This window comes from Triticum aestivum, chromosome 4A (assembly GCF_018294505.1).
Source record: "Triticum aestivum cultivar Chinese Spring chromosome 4A, IWGSC CS RefSeq v2.1, whole genome shotgun sequence".
NCBI lineage: Eukaryota > Viridiplantae > Streptophyta > Magnoliopsida > Poales > Poaceae > Triticum > Triticum aestivum.
This window is the reverse complement of record NC_057803.1, coordinates 681,590,644-681,611,238: the sequence shown is the minus strand read 5'-3', so window position 1 is coordinate 681,611,238 and position 20,595 is coordinate 681,590,644. Positions and strand designations below refer to the sequence as shown.

General features: G+C 42.6%; 1 protein-coding gene across 4 annotated transcripts; it reads left to right on the top strand.

Annotated features, from left to right (window-relative positions):
- The first annotated feature begins 9,489 nt into the window (after nucleotides 1-9,489).
- Nucleotides 9,490-16,469, top strand: LOC123088105 (stomatal closure-related actin-binding protein 1). Of its 4 annotated transcripts, XM_044510264.1 has the most exons (8): nucleotides 9,502-9,967; nucleotides 10,153-10,342; nucleotides 11,197-11,503; nucleotides 11,593-11,721; nucleotides 11,915-12,007; nucleotides 12,554-12,694; nucleotides 13,394-13,448; nucleotides 15,546-16,469. In XM_044510264.1, the coding sequence occupies exons 3-7, from the start codon at nucleotides 11,456-11,458 to the stop codon at nucleotides 13,406-13,408; spliced, it is 426 nt and encodes a 141-aa protein (XP_044366199.1). In that variant the 5' UTR covers nucleotides 9,502-9,967; nucleotides 10,153-10,342; nucleotides 11,197-11,455; the 3' UTR covers nucleotides 13,409-13,448; nucleotides 15,546-16,469. The 4 variants fall into 4 exon arrangements, 2 of the variants coding, with proteins under 2 accessions (XP_044366199.1, XP_044366198.1); XR_006441693.1 differs by adding an exon at nucleotides 10,558-10,580 and having other exon boundaries at nucleotides 9,499-9,967; nucleotides 12,554-16,469; XM_044510263.1 differs by having other exon boundaries at nucleotides 9,503-9,967; nucleotides 13,394-16,469.
- Nucleotides 16,470-20,595: the final 4,126 nt, after the last annotated feature.

Below are 20,595 nucleotides of genomic sequence, written 5' to 3'. Positions count from 1 at the left end.
ATGCTTGAATGTGTACTGGGCCTTTTTTTTGTGTGTGTAGTCTGACCTTTCATATCACTAAATGATACTAGCCATACATTTCAAAGGCAATTTTAATGTATGCAAACTGAATAATTAAGTAACAATACGAGATCTAGTAAAACTAAAAACATATGATTTATTGTGTTAGAGTGTAGTAGTGTTGTATTGCATAGTTGTTAGGTGTAACAAGCAAGAACATGTAGAGATGTACTTTTGGAGGGCCTACAGAAAGAATCTGGACATAAAATGGATTCAAATATTTGTATTCGTCTTCATATCTACAGTTTGTACGGTAGAAGTGAATGCTTTTTTGTTGTTACGAAACCAATACAACAATAATGGGGTGGTGTCCACTAATTTAGGCACTGGCATGTTGGCCTACTCGGCTCCACAGAGAGAGCGAGAGAAGAGATAAATACACTAGCTGTCAGTGTTTCCAAGCGAAAAGCGTAATATGGTCACCAGACTTCAGAATACGCTCATTACGGTCACTATATATGTTTTACGGTGATTATACAGTCACTTGCTAACCGTTCGGCATCGGATTGCACTTTGTTGACCGGCCAAATAATCTGCGTGGCACTATGTTGATTGGTTAAATTGACCACGTTCCTTGTGGGTCCCACTTATCAGTTTGCAGAGGAAAAAAGTAAGATAACCACAAATTTACGTAGGCACGATAAGACTCCAACCCGTGCGCGGGAATCCCTTGGTTGTGTAAGGGCCTGATGTGTGCGCATGTACGTGTAGGTTGAGCACTTAAGCGTGATCGTGTGTGTTGGCCGTGTGGTGTGCATATATGCGTGCGTGCGTGTGAATGTTGCGTGCGTGCGTGTGTATGTGTGAGTGTTGCATGCATGCAGTTCATGTGCATACGTGCGTGTGTATAATCATCACACTAGCTCCTGTGTGTTAAGACAGACGGCTCAACATACCAGTACAAGGCCACCTTGTCCGCTGTGTTCATGGTCATGACTTCGAATACCCCGATCCAATATTTTTTATCGTTTGTTTTTATTCTTATACACACCGACAGGTGGGCCCAATGGTAGTGAGACAATGCGATGCAACACTAGAGGTGCCACGTGAAGCGTTTAACTGGTCAACTAGTCGTGTCTTGAACAAATACAGAGTTGTACGGTGAGTTTGTGACTATATAATAACCACAAAATATAAATGGTGACCGTAATGAGTGGATTCTAAAGTCCAATGTACGTATCGTGCTTTCGCTTCAAATACAATGATCTTCGTTGTATATATCACGAGAGAAAGATAAAACATATGTAAACGTGCGGGGGCGTACTTTTAGAGTATCTAGAGATAGTTTGTGTGCGTACGTGAAAGGGGCGTAGAGGGGGTGTGTGCGATGGAGAGAGAGATGCTCTTCGTTTCTCTTTATTATGACTAATTTTATATATATTATAAAAATATAAAAAATCACAGTGCGGAATAAATATCATTGGGTGCACCATGCAATATAAATGAATTTTCATACTTCATATAATTTTGTAATGTTGTATATATGTAGAAATTCTAAAATAAATTTTTGGTCACACTTTGTGTGGTTCTATTCAAAAGAAATGTTATATGCGAAATAAACGTGAAGAGAAGGCTTTTTAGATCAATAGGGTACGTGATAAGATGTAACATGTGTGAATGTGTAGTTGACGTATTTGGCGACCTAGAAAGGGTATGTGTACGTATTTGAGAGATGCATGGATTGAGGGGCCGGCAGGGGGTGACGTGGGAGAGATATCACGAGAAATGAGAGAGGTCTAGAGAGAGACAAATAGGATGTCACGGCGAGAGATGCCCTTGAGTGTGTACATGCAAGGGGGAGGGGATAGAGGCTTGAGGAGAAATAGTTTGTGCGGTGTCTGTGTTGGTATGTGTGGGTGTGAGAAGATAACGAGACCTAGGGGCACAAGTGTGTCACCGCGTGAGGTCCGGTGGGCCAAGGTGAGGCCCTTGGGTCGGTTCCATCCCGCGTCACATTGGTCGGCCCGTGACGCATTCAGGAAGACCCATAGAGGACTAGTCGTACAAGACAAGGATACCAGAGCCGTGAAGGACTCTGTGTCCACTCACAAAGCCGTCTAGGATTTGTAATCCTAGGTCCTCAGACTAAGGTAACCCCTTGTCTCTGATATTACCATTCATCCAACCTAACTTTAAGAGGCATTCTATAGAATGCTCTGCTGGAATCATATTCGTCAATTAGAAAGAGAGGTGGAGACAGTGAGTGCGAGATAGGCGTAAAGATAATGTGCGTGCGGGAGACACGTAGATAGGTCTATGTATAGAGAAAGGGTCGATGAGGATCGTGCATGCGTATGCGTGTGAGAAGAAGAGTTCTTGTGATAAAGGTTAGTGAAAACAGTCGTAAATGGTTGCGAGAGGGAGGGAGGGTGATATCGAGAGCATGTGTGCGAGAAAGACACCTCGAGAGAGTGCGTGTGAGCATGTGTGAGAGACCCCGATGGATATACACCGTTTGCACGTATGTGTGAGAGAAAGTTAGCGCCTGTGTGAGGAGGGTCCCATGGAGAGCGAAACTACACGTAAAAGGCTGACATACACATTGATTACAAATATAAATTGTATCCAAATATTAGGATGTGATCATGATATTTATAAGGATCGGTCATTGATTCACCAGACATATATATTCTTTCGAATTTGAGCATGTCTATATTGTTATTCGACATGATTGATCCATAGAGTCAGTATTTTAAACTCTAGACAATGCATCACTTTAGCAATTAGAATATAAACATGAGTATAGTTCATATTGTGTGTGTAAAGCACATTATACACGCAAAAGCTACACAATGAACACTCTAAATAGCTAGCTAAGAACTATCATACACTTGAATACAACTTAAGGTGGTTTTAAAAATTCGAATTCAACATGAAGTCCATTCAATTATTTGAATTCGAGATCATGGCATTTGTAAATCATACCTAACTTATGGGAGCACCAATCTTTGCTCTGCTTTTGTACATAATAGCATATATAGTCGTGTACAAAATAGATTCAAATTACCTCCTCCATTTCAAAATAATCGTAATTATAGGAATTTCAAGAGTCAAAATTTCAAAAAGAAGCGCATAATTTAATGAAGTTTTCAAACATAGAAGGTTAAATTTAACGTTGTCTATTTAGGTCAATCCTCAAAGTTCAAGAGTACTCTAAACGTGAATGCTTCTGTTTCAAAATTTCGAACAAAGCGCCAAAAGAGCCTCTACTTGTCCAAAACCGTGTGAGATCAATGTTTGGTAGAAGGAAATTACTTTTCTACTGATCCGATGTCCAAAGGTCTAAATTGTGGTAGGTTTGTAACTTCATCTAGACGCTACACAACCGCCTTCGAAAAACATTCATACACCATGGTCACCTAAACACACATGCGCTCGGCCGAAATTGCTCCCGCCCACTATTTGGGACACTTGAGATTACCATCTTACCCCCGACCCGCAGTAGGTCCGAAATTTAAGAGGGGGGGGGCAAAGTTTGTACTTTCTCCAAATTTCAAACAAGTGCGTCCCATCTGTTAAAAAAACAGAACAAGCGCATCCCAAACCGAAACATGGTTCCCTCTTAGCTCCTCGTCCCCCCCCCCCGCTCGCCCGTCCGATTCCCCATTCGTACCCCGTGGGCACCAAAACTACCTCTCCACCAGCCGCAAAACCCTAGCGTCCTTCGCTCGCCACCCATCCCACCTATCAACCGCCGCCCTCCTCCATCACGCCGGAGCTGATACCCAGACGTCATCGTCCATCGCAACCGCAACCGCAACGCCCTCCACGGCTAATAGTTGAAGCCGAAGCCAAGCTACCTCCAGGACGCCAAGGTGCGTCGTAACCGAGCCAGTTCAACCACGTCGTCCTGCGCCTCACTCCTGCCGCTCCAACGTCGTCATCGTCCTCCGCACCAGAGCTGTTCCCGCTACACCGTCCTTCGTCGCCTTGGATCTGCTTCCCCTTCTTCGACAGACGGCCACCGCAACACAGTCAACAATTTGGCCATGGGTTCATCTAAGGATGGCAATTTTATCCATGGACATGGATACCCATGGATATCCGACTCGTATGGACAGAGTTTGGATATGCTTTTGCGCCCATGGGTAGCGCCCAAACCCGACCCGATTACTCATGGGTAGGGCATGGACATAATCTTGTATCAGTGGATATACCTAAACCCGACCCGATAGTCTGACTTAATGGGTAATATTCTGCTATCCCTACCCCACATTCACATGTCCTAGTGTAACTAGTAGAGTGCCCGTGCGTTGCCACGGGCTTTTGAAATAGTTTACAAGAGTTACATGTTAAATTCCACACGTACAAACAATAAAACACAAATACAATTATTTAATAACTAAAGTTCATTTTTGCAATGTAAATTGATAACATGAAGAAAAATTAACGACATGTCCATGTAACAAACCAAGCGATGTTCCAACTAAACATCTATTACAAAACTATTAATATCTAGATGATGCGCTTAAGTAATTCTTTCACAATATCAGGAAAGTTTCCTTTAGCTTCATTCCCACGATGTTTTAGCAAGTGTAATAAAAACTGCTTCCTCAATTAATACCCATCCTGCACAAACAATACATTTAGTTAGTATGAAAATTTCACGTCGAAGGTCTTAAAACATGTAACTGACAATACTCATCGTGCAAATCGGCTTGACCAATTCTTTGCCGTTCCACCCGAGCATAAAATGAAAAACAAAATAGCCAGACACATTCCTGCAAAACTTCAGATTAATAATATATAGAATATAGTGATAACAAAAATAAATATTTTTGTTATGAATTCATTATCCGTCTATACTCGTTGGAACACCGAACGGAAATAAACGTTGCCATTTAGATATATCATAATTCCAACCAGGCAGCTTTATTTCGAGTGCTTCTTTGAAATCCCTTGCAAAACTTTTTAATTTCAGTGCATGCCTCAATTCTTTTTCCTCTAACGATTGTGATGTTTGAATAGGATCCAGAATATATAGACGACGTGTCTCTTTCTCGATGACGTACAAGATGTATCGGCCGATGGATGCATAGGGAAGATAAATCTACAAGTGGAGCTATTAGAAACAACAATAAACCATGATAACAATGGACAAAATACTTTACTTACCTTGTTGCACGATGAGATGTCGTTGTCCATCCCAGGCCAGCTATCAAATAATGTTGCCAACGTCTGGATAGTTTCCTTCTCGCAAAACTTCTGATCTCGTGTTGACTCTAGCATCATGGACTATGTAAAAAAAGAAATATTTCTTCAACATGTTGATGCTAATGACACATAGAATGAAGAGTTACAATAACTTACACAAAATCGTAGATCCATGTAGTGCACAGGAGGGTATGTGAACAATACTCCCTCGTCACATGCCAGCATACGCACAGCTGTGTTGAAGCAATCATTGTCCATGGGCTGCTCTATGTTAAGTATGCACTGAAGTTTCTTAAGACTTAAGCCCATTGGATCGAGTGTCGAGCTCCGGACCCATACCTTCCTATAAATTGGATGGTATGAAGAACAATAATATACAACCTCACATTAAATATTGATACCCGATACTTACTCCAAACAACCGGCATCATCGATCGACATGATGTAGTTGCAGAGGTCGGCAAGTAATTCACGTTGGTCCGTGGGTATGATACTGATTGGTGTAGGACGTTTGTCTTTGACTACGTCAGATGGATTGTCCAATATATTGAGATCAGAATTAGCTAAAGTTTCTTGATCGTCAGGTTGATGGTATATGGGACCTCCTTTTAGCTTATTCAGCTCTGAATTGAGCAAAATGACAGCTAATTTTTGTAGAAAATGTTTCATATCCTCCTACAAGATATATATAAAAACAATTTATATATTATTTTGAGATAAAATAACGAGATAATGTATAAAAACGAAATACCTGGGTGAATTGGTCTGACAATGCATGTGATGTCCAGTATTCCATATAATTTAGCATAAACAGTCGACATGAAACGCTATAGTATTATAAAATAATGCTTTAGAATACCACACAGATGAATCAAATAAACAAACAATTGTAACAAGTGCTTACCCATTGGTTTGTATTGCCTCATGAAACTGCTCTACAACTGTCCATTTTGTAACATTCAGATCGGGCCACTTATGACCTCTGATAAAATCCGGTTTATGCTCTACAAGTTTCAGACACTTCTCGAGTCCTAATAACTATTTTATATATAAGAAATAGTAGGGATCAAGGCAAACAAAAACATATGTTAAGATGAATAAAAATAATAGATAGTTACCGTAGTAGCAAGGTCATTGCGTTTGACCCGAGAACCAAGTGAGTCCAAAATACTTGAATCTCACGTTTTTTGGCATTGAAGACTGCTAGATACCAATGGTAGCCCGATATGTTAATCGGAATGAATAACTGGTGTAAATATCATACAAGTCACGGTCGCAATTAGATATAAATATTAATAAATCATTATACATATGAATTAATAAAAACAATATATAATTATATACATGGATAACGAGACAAAAACTAACCATGTCTTGTTGTAGATAAGTATTAACATGATGCACGATGTGGTGATATTTTGATGGGTCTATATCTCTTTCCCCGTCTTCTTTTATCTGGCCAGATACAAACATGCTAACAATGTGTATCTTTTCACCCGCTCTGTCTTGTAGATGGTCGTGAGCAAGCATGCAATATATGTAAGCATTTATCACCTGTAATCAACATTTAGATTATGTGTACATTTTATGATATTAAATATTGTTCATATTATTAATTACAAAGTTTGTGCAATTGGTCTTACACCATCATGTAAGAACATATCATCTTTCATAAGGCATTCCAAATCGTCGGTTGATAACAAGGCATCTCCAATGTCCACGAACTGGGTATTCTTGGGGGCAGACTTGATTGATTCGATGACTGTAATATCCCTAGGGGTACAAACATAGTCTGCCGAATTCATAAATAAATGAGCCAATTTAGCAATCAAACTGAGCAAAAATAGTTGAATACAAGAGGCAATATCACAAAAATAAGATTGATAGTAATATTAAAAAATACCTTGTGAGATAACATGTAAATTAGCATCCTTTTTTGGTTTGTTATGAGATATAACCTCTTCGACATTTTTATGTTGTGAATTTTTGTCCCCTTGCAGCAACATCGCATATGAACCCTCAATGGATTCTTTCTGTGCATCTCCAAAGTCCATATCCATGTCTCCTATATTCTAAAAAAAAAATAGACCTTTCGTGTTTTCATGTATAATATACATACAGAGGAAGGTTATCTATATGCACCTCTTCTCGTGGTGTTTCAGTGCGGTCTGTCATCGTTACATCAGTGCATATGTCGGAACCCATCACTTTGTATCTACGATGGAATATATATGATGAAATATAAATGATGTTTTCTACTGCATAATATAATCATATATAATATCTGAAAAAATAGTAGTGATAATAACACACTATTTTCTCTATAAAAAACATATTTGACATTATTAGGAAAAAATGTTGGTTAAATAATTTAAATAATTGTACTAACACAAAATTAGGGGAAAACAACAAACTGTAATGTTCATATATAATGAGTAGTCATATGAAAATTATTTAAATTATTTATATAGGCCATGGAAATTTGTCAAGAAAAAGAAAAAAACATGCAAACAAACCTTCTTCAACCAAGTAGATTTATTTATACATCAACCAAGTTTTGTTGTGGTACCCTTAGTATATGAAAGATAAATATAAAAAATATTTATTTTTATGAACAATATTTAATGAATATATATACTTTTATTGTTTCTGTTTAATAAATAAATATAAATTACCTTATCCACATTTTTCTGAGGGATTACATTATAACTGGACAAATGGGCCGGCACTTACCGGCCAGGAATGCGTGGTGGCCTCCACGGCCCATGCACTATAAAGTTGCCTAACGGGCCGGCTCAACGGCCCACCTGGCACGCTGGCGTCTGGGCCCAAACCCTAACACCATTCACTCACCACACCCCCCTCCACTCACTCATTTCCTCTCGCCCTCTCCCCTTCCCCGCCGCGTGCCTCGACGACCCGGCGCCCGCACGACTCCGCCCGCCGACCGCCGGATCCCATGCCGCGGCAAATCTTGGGGTGGCCTCACCGGCCCTCTCCACCCCCACCAGCAGCTCGGCCCTCTCCCCTCCCCCCGCCGCATGGCCGCGCGCCTCGACGAGCCGGTGCCCGCGTGACTCCACCCGCCGGATCCATCCCATGTCGCGGCAGATATTGGAGCGCGTGTTTTTACCCCTCACTACTACTAAGTTGATAGTAACCCGCGCTACTACTAAGCAGTCTCTATCATGCCCCCCCGGGACATGCCATAGTAGTAGCGAGGGGTATGAACCCGCGCTACTACTAAGTTGATAGTGGTAGAGCGGGTTTATACCCCTCGCTACTATTAAGTAAAAGGTAGGTGAAGTCCCCATATCCTCGGTTGAATCCCTCCTCTCTCCCACACTCTCCCATTCCCCTTCTCCTCCCACCCGTGATTCCCATCCTCGCCCACCATCGCCGCCGATCTCACACCTCGGCGCCTTCCCCAAATTCGGTGACCTCTCCCATCGCAGCCCCCTCCCCGGCCCCTCCTTCCTCCTCCGTTGCTGGAAGGAGAGGGAAACCAGCAGAACATCATCCATGGCGGCGACCAGATCCACCATGGATGCAACCACTTGCACCTCCTCGCTGGGACAAGGCCTCCTGAGGACATGCGAGCACCATGGTCAAGGGTCCTACGATAAGCAGTAGCAGGTCACCGGGCTTCATCTAGGTTTCGAGCGTCGGCTCCAACTTCGGCGGCCACCAGTGAGTTCCTCCTCCTACTCCTCTCTATCTCTCTCTCTTCCTCATTCAAATAATTTTCTCTTCTTTTGTAGCAGATGAGAGGTGCGGGAACGAGTTGGGTGGGGAGCCACCATCACCATGGACAACTTCATCCCCTCCAGGACCAGCAACAATCATGGTTGGAGAGGACGATGACGCCCAGCAGCAGCAACCATGGATGAAATTTATTTATTTTAATTCCCAATTAGTTAGTAGTAGCGCGGGGCCCTAACAATCTTCTTAATAATCAAGAAAACATCAAAGCTTTTGCCTTGTGTTTGAATTTATTTACTCATACTCATTTCCTCAACTAAAATTCAGATATATCAAATGTGTTTTTTACCAGTATTTTTTTCAACTTTTATAGATATTATTTATACAGGGAACCTTTTAAAGCATCAAATGATTATGACTATAAAAATAATGGATTTTATTAGAACAATGTGAGGTAAATCAGACACGGCCGATAAAAAGAAGACAATCTCTCCCCCATCACTGCCTAGTACAGTAGTCTACGTAGTAGTATTAAGAAAAAAACGTTAGATTTCTCAAAAAAAAAAAACGTCAGTCATCCTCTCCACTGCCGCCTCACATTCTTCTCTGGATAGTTCCCCACCACTGCCTCACAATCTCCTCTGTTCCCCATTCTCTCCACCACAACCAGCGCTCCCTGGTCAGGCCGCCCCTTCCCTTCGTCACCACTGCCGGCGCTCCCTGGTCAGGCTGCCCTCCCCTTCGTCACCAGCGTCACCGCTCCCTAGCAGGCCGCCCCTCCCCTTCGAATCAGATCGCAGAAGTGGTCGGGAAGATCCTCGAGCTCGGCATGCTCGCGCCAGTGGTAGGCGCCGTTGGATGCGGACGCGGAGGCTCGGGACTTGCACGCCCTACTCTACCCTGTTCCTTCCAATCCGGCCCCGAAGTGCTCGAGGAGGCGCTCGAGGTCGGCATGCTCACCGGCGATGCTTGGTCCCTCCATTCTCCTGGTTCCCTCACCGTCGCCAACATGAGCCTCTCCACTCTCTCCCGCGCGATCGTCCAGGTCTAGGTAATCTCTCTCTCCCTGACCCTGCCGTATGCTCCTCCCCGTCAATTCGGTTAGTCGCCAGGTGCATCGCCTCACTAAGATATCACAATGAATATTCCTTTTCAAGACTGTCCATATTTTGTTCTGTTAAAGGGCTTTGTTAAAAAATCTGATTTAACTGAGTATTATTCTGCTCTAAATTGCAGCCCCTTCTGGTTGTGAGTGGATCCAAGAGTTCATATGATGCAGTATCTTTTTGAAAGATGATAGATTATCTTCATAAAAGAAAGGAAGTTGGAGAAGTTATTACTGAAGAGGAATTCAGTGCTATGTGCTTCTCAAGAGCTAAACTGGAACAAGAAGTGCATGACTCTCATGCCTACACTAACTAATCAGGTAGCATATGCAAATTTTTAACCATACTACATCCAGATATGACATTTGAATATAAAAACTGGCAATTCATATTATAAAATGGAACAAAAATGGGTGTCGCGTTTATTCTTTAGAGTGTGTGTTTTCTATTAGAATGGTTCCTTTCAAGAATGTAATATGAGAAATCATCTGCTTAGTTGGTGGTTGTATTGATGATTCGGCCCTTAATGGTTCAGACTTCCCGAAGGAGAAGAAGGAGGTGCGGAAAGAGGATGGGAGCAACAAATCTGAATCAAAGATTATGTTTTGTTGTGGATCTTCTATGGAATGTTGTTGCTAGTAACCAAGCATGCTTTCTCTTTAGTTCCTCTATGAAAGTAGCATCAAATTGGGATTTTGTTGATGATTTGCAAAGCTTAATTGAGACATAATTCTCTCAGTTCCCACTTTTGCAAATCGTGATTGTTAGTTGAAGTTAGTTGGTTCTCCCGATCCTAGTTGCTTCTAATGCAGGTCTGTAGTCCTGAGTTTAGTGGGTGATTCTGTACGATCTTGCGATGATTATAACTGCAACACTTGAGGGTTGGTAGTAGCACATGCCCAAGGCTTGATGAACTCGTATGGCTTTTGTTCTCTTTCTTTTGGAGGGGAGAACTCTTCCACTTCGCTTCTGCCTTTTCATCAGCTTCCATGCTGCAGTTTGACAATTTTTATTTCGGTGTTATTTTTTGGGTTCCCTTTTCCCATCTTTTATGTTTGTCGATGGGTCATTAAAACAGAAAACGGTGATGTATGAACCATTTTGACCAATGATTTATTCATTGTGTCCACCAGTGATCTTTTGAGATACTGACGCTTGTTTTTTTTGGAATTAGGGGTGAGAATTACTTATCGATGACTCGGGCATCAACTCTTGATTTTCGGCGGAAGACACAGGGTCAGAACAACTGGTCTGGGCCGTTGCGCCCAGTAAATGCCATCAAAAATAAATTCCCTACCTATAAGAATGGTACGAATGGGATAGTCATCAAATTTGCTGATGAGCCAGAAACGCCATGACTTAAGGAGTCTGTTGCCAAAGAGACAACAGATCTGCTTGATCGGCGTCAGCGTCTTTCAGTCCACGAGCTCGCAATGAAATTTGAGAAGGGCCTCAATACTGCCACATTATTATCTAACGAGGTATGGGTCTTCCTGATTCCTGAACACTCATTTAGCAATTGGTTCAGTTATTACAGACCTTAAGTTATTGCATTGGCTTTAACTCTCAGGTTAAATGTAAACAAGTGGCTTTATTAGAGCGAGACATCCTTCTGAAGAATCTAAAGAGTGTATTGGAGTCACTGAGAGGTCAAGTAGCTGGCAAATATAAGGATGAAATTGGGGAATCGGTATCTATGGTTGGTTTTTCTTCTTTTGAACCATATTTACAGCCACGTGAAGGATTATTGTTCCTCAGTGCGTTTTAGAGTATCTTTAATGACACTGCAAGTGTTCTAAACTAACCAATATGGTTTCTTAAAAGAGCTAAATATACATGCCTAAATCATCCCTTTGTTTGCGAGCACTTTAATAGTTTGACACTTTCTATAGGTGGATATTTTAGCAGTTCAGCTGTCCAAAACAGAAAATGAGTTGCTTCAGCAGAAAACCGAGGTCACGAGAATAGCGACTTCACTAAAACTGGTGAGTTGATCCTTGTACTTTGGAAGTATCTTTATTCTATGGACCTTTGTAAGCACATTTTAGTACCATGATCCATTGTGTTCTCTGTTTACAATGTACTATCAAATGTCATGTGTATTTTCCCTGCTTGCTACTGGCTTTGGAGGAAAACTTAGTTCCGTCGTTTTTAAATGTAAATTATCTGCCATGATTAAGCAAGCCAAGCTGAAGTTTTTCCTTTGTTGGGACTTCTGAAACAGACTATCAAACAGTACTACAAATTTGAAATGGTGTTCTTTTCTTGCAAATGCACAACAAATTTTTAGGGGCCTGCCGATGGTTTGTTGAACAACAAATTTTTAGGAGTTCTTCCTAATTTTCTTACCATGGTTAAGAAAATAACATGCTGGCAATGATTTGTGCGTAAAGCATGTTCCAATTCCTCTTGGATTGGCGCGTCGTTTTAGTATTTTTTATAAACATCATTTATCCATATCAAGTATGCTTAATCTTGGTATATTCCCATATTTTCATTTTGACAAATCACTCTTTCTATATTGTTCACAGGCTTCTGAAGATGCTAGGAGAATTGTTGACGAAGAACGAACTAATGCACGCATGGAGATTGAAAATGCTAGAGCTGCTGTACAAAGAGTTCAAAAAGTACTTAAAGAGAAAGAGAACAATTCACAAAGAATTAGAAAGGAGGTAAATTGTATATAATTTTATGAGCAGCATATTATCTTGTTTTCTGTACTTTAGTACCAAGCTTACCTGGAACTTATGCCTGAATCTGTATTCCTTATATATTCTTTTATTTATGTCATATACAATTACTCCCCTTGACTTCTGTACAATTTTTCTGTTCAAAACCAGTGGTAGTTTATTTTAATTTGACTATGCAACCTTCTATGTACTGCATCATACAGCAATAGATCTTCCTGCCCAACTTTGCTTTTATTGCTTGCTTGTCCAGATGCTGTGCTTTGGCACTGTCCTCAATTTGTTATACTCATTGTATTACTTGCTCTATCTTCAGAATGTAGATTCATTCGGTTGGGATATAGTTGGTATTAGAGTATTACATATCCATTGTGAATAAATTTAGACTATTCCATCTAAGCATTTTGTCCTCATGCAATTTCTATTACATGTAATGACTTAATATTATGACTCTGATGATATATATCTTCAAGCAGTCCTATTATATTTGTTTGTTTACTGGCATGTTGAAACACTTAATAAGTTATTTGTTTGTTTTTCTGGCTCAAATATATATATGAGATTTCATTAAAAAGTTAGGCAGTCAACTATGGTCATGACTTAAAAAGTTAGGTGTATGACACACATGCGATGTCCAGAATAGACTGTTAGCCTATAATATCTGAAAGAACTGTTTGTATTCAGTTGCAGCCCACCTAATAGGACTGCTTGATTCCGTCGAGTATGGAAAAAGCGAAAGGTATTTTACGGTCTCTTTTGCGTTCTTCTTCTGTTACTTGCATATTTTCTGTGGTATCATTCAAGTCATCTACTGATGTCTTCCTTGGGTTTCTCTCAAAAGCGAAAGGTAAAAACAACATGATAGCAAACGAGTATGGAAAAAGCACAATCATTTTACCTTCTATATTTTTATCTGCAATTACATCAGACGTGCCCGTAGCTTTAGGAGGATATGTTGATTCATTATGCGGGATTGATGTATCAACCGAGCTAGCTGGGTCATCTAATATAACATGCTTGGTTAGTATTTATTAAAATGGCTGAACCATGAATGCTAGGATGTAACATAAAATAATCTTACTTGAATTACAAAGGGGACGAAGATCAACTTTCCTGTGCTTATCATCTCACGTGGGTTTGATTAGCTGCCCCAACATATGATCTGCCCCAACATTAGTTCCTATTGTAATCCAGCAGGGGCGTTCAGAAAGCAAAGAGAAGTTAAACATAATCACAAATAGTATGATTGTCAAATACGCACATATAACTAACGACATTGTAAATCCACCAAATATGTACCAGGGATCACATATGAAGATTGTTGAACATTTGTGATATCACATAGAGTACGGCGGTGAACAATCGGCCCATCGTCTAGATGGTTTATAAAACCATCTGACTTCTTAGTGCGATAAGATGCCCGCCTCCACGCGTTGATAAGATCCCTATGGTCTACCATTTTTACAACAGGTATGAGAGTTAGAGAACAAAAAAAGTATGTACAAATCACTTAGATAGATGTTGATACAACATCTATGAAACCAACACGGGGAACATCTATGAAGTCAGGTTACTATAACGATTAATTTGCATACTATAGGTATTCAGAAAAACCCAAGAGTAGTCAGCAAAATCACGCTTAAATACTTACCAGTCTTTGAAAGGGATGGCTGATTATCCTCTTGTAACCTGACCATATCCTCCTCTTTTTTCTTCGGATAAGATTCACGCCTCTATGCGTTGAACTGCTCCCTTGTTTCGCCAACGTTTTTTTCTTCATTACATACAGCTACTGTTGCATGCTGCTTGGAAGTTTTGTCATCTGCATTACGTTAAGCGTAAAAACCACAAAGCCCATTAAGCTCATCTGGGAAAATGGACTAAACCTCTCTGATCCGCTACCGGAGATGTCGATTTGGAAGCTGTATAAGCATGCCTGTGAATACCTTGAGTATCACCTCGTAGCTTAGTCATACCATCCTTATTATTCTCAGAATACGATGGAATCCCGTCGTTTGAAGGTTCCCGCCCTAGATCTTAGCAATCAACAAAATATACGATATGCACGAAACATTAGCAGCAATCTTGACACAGTCTTATACCTGCTCCCGTCGTGTAAATATCGTGAATATTTGCATGTAAGGGTATGAAGTTTGCATTGTAGTCTCCAACATTTATCCCGCTCGTAAGGACTGCAACACATAAAATGCATTCTGCCACTTTCAGAAATGCACGTGAGGCAACATTTATAACCAATCTTCGCACAGTATTATACCTAATTCCGTCGTGTAAACGTTATCAACAATTTCAGCTACGGGTATGATGCTCGCATTGTGTTCTGCATCACTTCTCCCGCTTGTAAGACCTGGAAGACATTATGCATACAGCCTGTCACTGTCAGATATTCAGGTCTCGCAACTAAACAAAAACATGGTAGACTGCATCATACCTGTAGTTACGTCATCTTCTGGTTGATGTTCGTGTGCCGTGCTTTTTGAATTCCCCATATGCAACTATTGAATGGCAAAAATCATGAAGACAGAAATGGTAGTTCTTTGATGATCTTCACCAACATGGTAATTTCTTCTACATCTTTGACATTCTGCAAGGGTTATTGTTCTACATATATACTGCAACATGTTGCTAGCATATACTGCAATTGTATTTTATTCTACATATATACTGCAATGGCACTTTCATCTACATCTTCTACATCTCTGTACTTTATTAGAATGCAAGTGTTTTTGTTCTATCTTTAGTTCAGCACAAGTGGAAACATACTCTTGGGTCTTGTATGGTTTATGTTTTCTTTTTTGCCATATTCACTCAAGTGCAGGATGCAGGATACTCCTTGGTACAAAAAATGCCAATTGCCAACTGTAAACATGTGTACTTGAGTCTATTTTTAACATGAAAAAAACCTAAACTGTGTGCAACAGAAATCAATCTCGCAGGCGGATCCATCCCTGTGAAAGCACTTGCCATGGCTGTATGACATGCGATGGATGTATGGGCTGTGAGATGTATGAGATGCGATTGTATGGCATTTGAGATGTATGAGATGCGATTGACGTATGAGATGGTTTGTATACCTATTTTTCGGATCTAGGACGTGTTCTGGCCGGATCCTGGACGTGTCCGCGTATACGCGTCTAGGATCAGCGCCGGATCCTGGATCAAGGGCGAGGAGTTCAGCACGGCGGCGAAGTGATGGAGGGCGGCGGCGACCTGATCCAGGACCAGCGCCGGATCGTCGAGGTGTTCAGCGCGGCGGCGAAGTGATGGAGGGCCGCGGCGACCTTGTCCAGGATCGACGCGGATGGAGGACGGCGAGTGAAGCGGGGGCGGCGACCTCGACCACGATGGAGGGCGGCGACGATGGAGGGCAGCGACTGAAGCGCGGCGGCGCAGGGATGTAGGGCGGCCACGAAGGGAGACCTCGCTCGATAACAGGACTCGTCGCTCCTACGTGCGTTCGCACGGTTTTTCTGTCGTTGGTTAACCGTCGTAGGTTTTTTTGTCGCAGGTTAACCTTCGTACGTCTATTGAGGGTCACATGTGGATAGGTGCGGGTTGGGGCCTCAGGAGGAGGTTTTTTTGGTTTGTGGTGGCTTAGTGAGAGGTGGGAGGAGGTACCAAAATAAACCATGGGAGGTGGGACTAAAAAAAATCTGGAAGCGAGACTACCAACTGCTCCCTTAGGAGTAGAAGATTTTACCATTATTATCTAAAACATGCAAAACAAATTGCACAATCTTCACCATAACTTTTATTAGTTGACACTCATTCCCCACCGTAATATTACTTCTGCACCCCTTCTCATCCTTTTATCTCGTCGTTAAATGACTCATCATTAAGTATCAGCCCTGTCTCCTCTTCTTAGTCCTCCTGCATCCCTAGAGACGGCCGACGCTGTCAGCCGCTACCTCCATGTATGGTGGAGCAATGCAACAGCCGGCACCATTGTCCTGCCACAACGCAGCTCCATATCCCCTCGACCCCTCCATCTTTGCTTTTTCACACATGCATTAACACATGGGTGCAACAACTTATGTGCATATTGTGTTATGTCTTATGTATATGTCTTGAAAGGACCAGATGGGTATCCAACTGGTATGGATATCCATCGGGTTTGGACATGGACACAATTTTTCGTCCATGGATTTTTTCATAGGCGGACAAATACTGTCTTCACGGATGTCGATATGGATATGATATTGTTCAACCCGATCCAAACCCGACCCATTGCCATCCTTACTGGTGGATGTAGAGGCCTCTGGTCTGGAATAGCGGGGCATGTGCGAGTACGTTCTGCCCTTGCCGGCTCTTGATGAACCGCGGAACTCATCCTCCTAGGCGTCCTTTGATCTGTCGCGTGCTCGAGCTGAACCATACTCGCTCGCGTCCCTTGATCTGTCGCGTGGTCGGGCGGGACAGCCGGTGCTGGGTGGCAGCTACGTCGACAGATCCTTGGCTGATTTGTTCATGACCTGCAATCCTGCATTTGATTAGTTGGGGAAGGAGAGGTCGCCGCCACCCAGCTCTCCATCTGGATCACCCCCGATCCAAGCCCGCAATCGCACACCTCGGGGGAGGCAAGGATCGATCCAGAGGAACCGGCCCGCACCAAGCCCCACTGCCTCAACAGGAGCTCGCCGCCCTGCCCGCTGACCGGTCACCGGAGGCGCCAGCACCAGCGACCGCCCTCCCTCACCTTGTGCCCTTATCCTTCTCGTTCTCCTTTCTTCCTCTCTCCCTCTCTTCCTCATGCCTTGTCTCTCTCGTTCTTTGGATGAGCGGGACACCGACACCACCGGAGCAAACTGCCGCACCAGCCGCTAGATCCACCAGCTGCCCAATCCCTCGATGCTACGCCTAGATCTGTCCGTCTTCCTCGCGCAGTCGAACCTTTTCTCACTTTAAAAGGACCACGGGTTGAATACAGGAAACTACTGGGATTCTTGCACAAAATTGTAAAACCAAATGTTTTTTCACTTTAATAAAAGGACCACGGGTTTAATTACCAAAAACATCAGGGACTTTATTGTAGAAGTGCCATGACGATGAGCTAACAGGCAGAAGCAATAATCGCTTTATTATTAGGGAAAGATATGTTGATGCTCTGTAGACAGAGCGTAGATGTTGTGCGGACAAAGAAAATCACATCGCATACGGACTAAACAATGGAACCCGTCGGTGATGTTTTCATCAATCACTCATAATTGTATACCAGTAATCATTTGCTCACAACACACACGGCTTGTTAATAATAATCGTCTGTGTTGTTATCGGTCTTCACAGACGTTTCTGATTACAGACCTGTTTTCCGCGTATCACACACATCTTGTTAAGTTGAACTGTTTCTGTTCCCGTGTCTCAATGCAAATAGTTCATCCGAGTGAACCGCATGCCGTATATCGCACACACCTTGATCTGGCTGACCATTTCTTTTGTGTTGCGTAATCACAAACAGTTCATCCGAGTGAACTGTATGCTATATATTGCACACACCTTCATCTGGCTGCCCGTTTCTTTTATTTCTTCTCATCGTAAATAGTTAATTGAGCTGAACCGTATGCCCTGCATCGCACACGCAACTAAAATCTGAACCATGTTTGATGCATCCTCTATCGCAAATATTTTGCACTTTTTTGATGGGTTTTTTACACCATCGTTTGTGATTATGGCATCGCACACAGTTTCGTCGAAGGGTCTCTAATCGCAGTGTCGCATTAGCAGCATCCTGCAGTAGTGATAGGCTAATGATTGCATAATTTTGCTTGCTGTAGTAGGTTTGTATGAATCCCTGTGATGTTCATTATGCTCCCTAAGACTTTAATTGAGCTACAGAATGGCCAACTGCTTGCTTACTTATACACAACGTGTTGTCTAAAATTGTAACCTGTCTGTGTTTTGAATTCGGCCCCAACATCATGCTCCTCTGGTGAGCTAAGTGAGATTTCTGTATGCGAGCTGAAGAGACTACCATTTTTATAATTTTTAAAATATCACATGCTTATGCTTCATGACGTGTAACATTATTGTTAGTCCTGTTTTGCCACGTACGAAATAATCTGTCTTGCTCGCTTCACTGTTGTAACTATATTTTTGCCCTAGTCATGTGTACTTATAGAAACATTTCAGGATGAAGTGGCATCAACACAAAGATCTGCAAGCAGTGCGGCATGGCCGTTACCGATTGATTATGGATTGGAATTGGAATGTGTTGATGTTCTCGAGCATCAACTAGAGGTGGCAAGACAACGTGCACATGATTCTCAACGTACAATCAACAAGTTGAGACTAGACTTGCAGGTATTAGATGCAGGAGTCAAAAAAATGAAACAAGACACTGAGGTAACCATGAAGGAATTGGAGATTTTGCAGACTATAATTTGTGCTATTTGAATCCGGCCAACCCTATTTTCTGAAGAGATTATAGTTCAAATGGTAAATTTTGTTGATGCGTGTCCATGATGTATGAGCTTTATTTGTTCAATGTATGTAATTTGTTGTTTGTGTACGCTTTATTATCACTGGTGCGTAACTATAATGCCCAATGGGTACATTCGGTTGTAATTTCTTTATTGTATAGTGTAGGATTATTCTACGTTTCTATGCCTTAGTCTTTTTATTGTATAGTGTATGTTTTTAGAGGTGATAGCATAGAGCAGGATGATTCTTGAATATGATATATCATTTAAACGGGGGCCAACATGCCCAAACATTTCCTGGACGCCATACAAACAAACAAACATGCGTAGTCAAAGCGGGCGTTAATTGTGCTGGTCAAAATAATATTAAGTGGATAATGATGTGGCCCACCGTAACAACGGCTCTTAGCAGACCGTTAACAGGCCAAAAGCTCGATAGGGCTGTCGGTGTTCTGAGAACGGGGCTCCCTAGACTTATCTTCCTGCAGCCCGTAGCGTGGCTCCACCAGCGGCCCTGTACGACCCATCTTCACCAGCAAACATTCAAGACCCTCGCGAGGCGGACCATGCAAGACCTCCTCAGGGGCGGCCTCACCAGGCTGGCTCGCGAGGGGCGGAGAGATCAAGGCAAGGGACATCTCAGGAGGTTTCTATGATGCAAGCCATGACGACTGGAGCCAGGCGGGTGCCAGCGCGCGCAGTGTCCTCGTTTCCTCTTTAGTGTTAAAGGGGCAAGCGCAGAGGAGGAGTCCCGAGGCATCAGGCAAACGTTTCCATATCGGTGCAAAAAGACCAAGGCCATCAGGACGGCAGGACAGAGGTCACCGTGGAGCCCAAGACAGCGTCACAACCAGAGCCTTTGGCAGGCGAAGACTATTTTTGTCAGGATAGCTTGTACTAGTTGTCTCCCTTCGAACTTGGCCGTTGTGGGATCCCTTCCCGCTCAATATTTGGCAAGAGGACCAAGGCCTCTATAAATAGGACTAGCCACCACCATAGGGGGGATCTGATCCTGATCAGACCCGGATCATCCCAAACCACAATAGCTCTCCAAGCACAAGAACACATCTCCTCGCGAGGCTGTTCTTCCCTTGTAACTATTCATCCTCAGCCCAAGAGACAATCCACCACACCACACTGGAGTAGGGTATTACACCACAACGGTGGCCCGAACCAGTATAAATCTTGTGTCTCGTATTCTTTGGGTTCGTCGAACTAGGCCGTGAGATCGTAGAGTGTGCGAGCTAGAGAGGGGGAGAGATCTTTGTGTTCACCCTAGTGTTCGAACCTCAAGGGTTTTGCCGGAACCCGAAATCCGACATTTGGCGCGCCAGGTAGGGGTGTGCTGAAGCTTTCTTCTTCATCGATCTGCACTTCACCACTTCACCAAGTTCATGGCTGACGCTCGTCAGGCCCGCGCTGAGCGCCGGGCCGCTCTCGCCACCCGTGCCG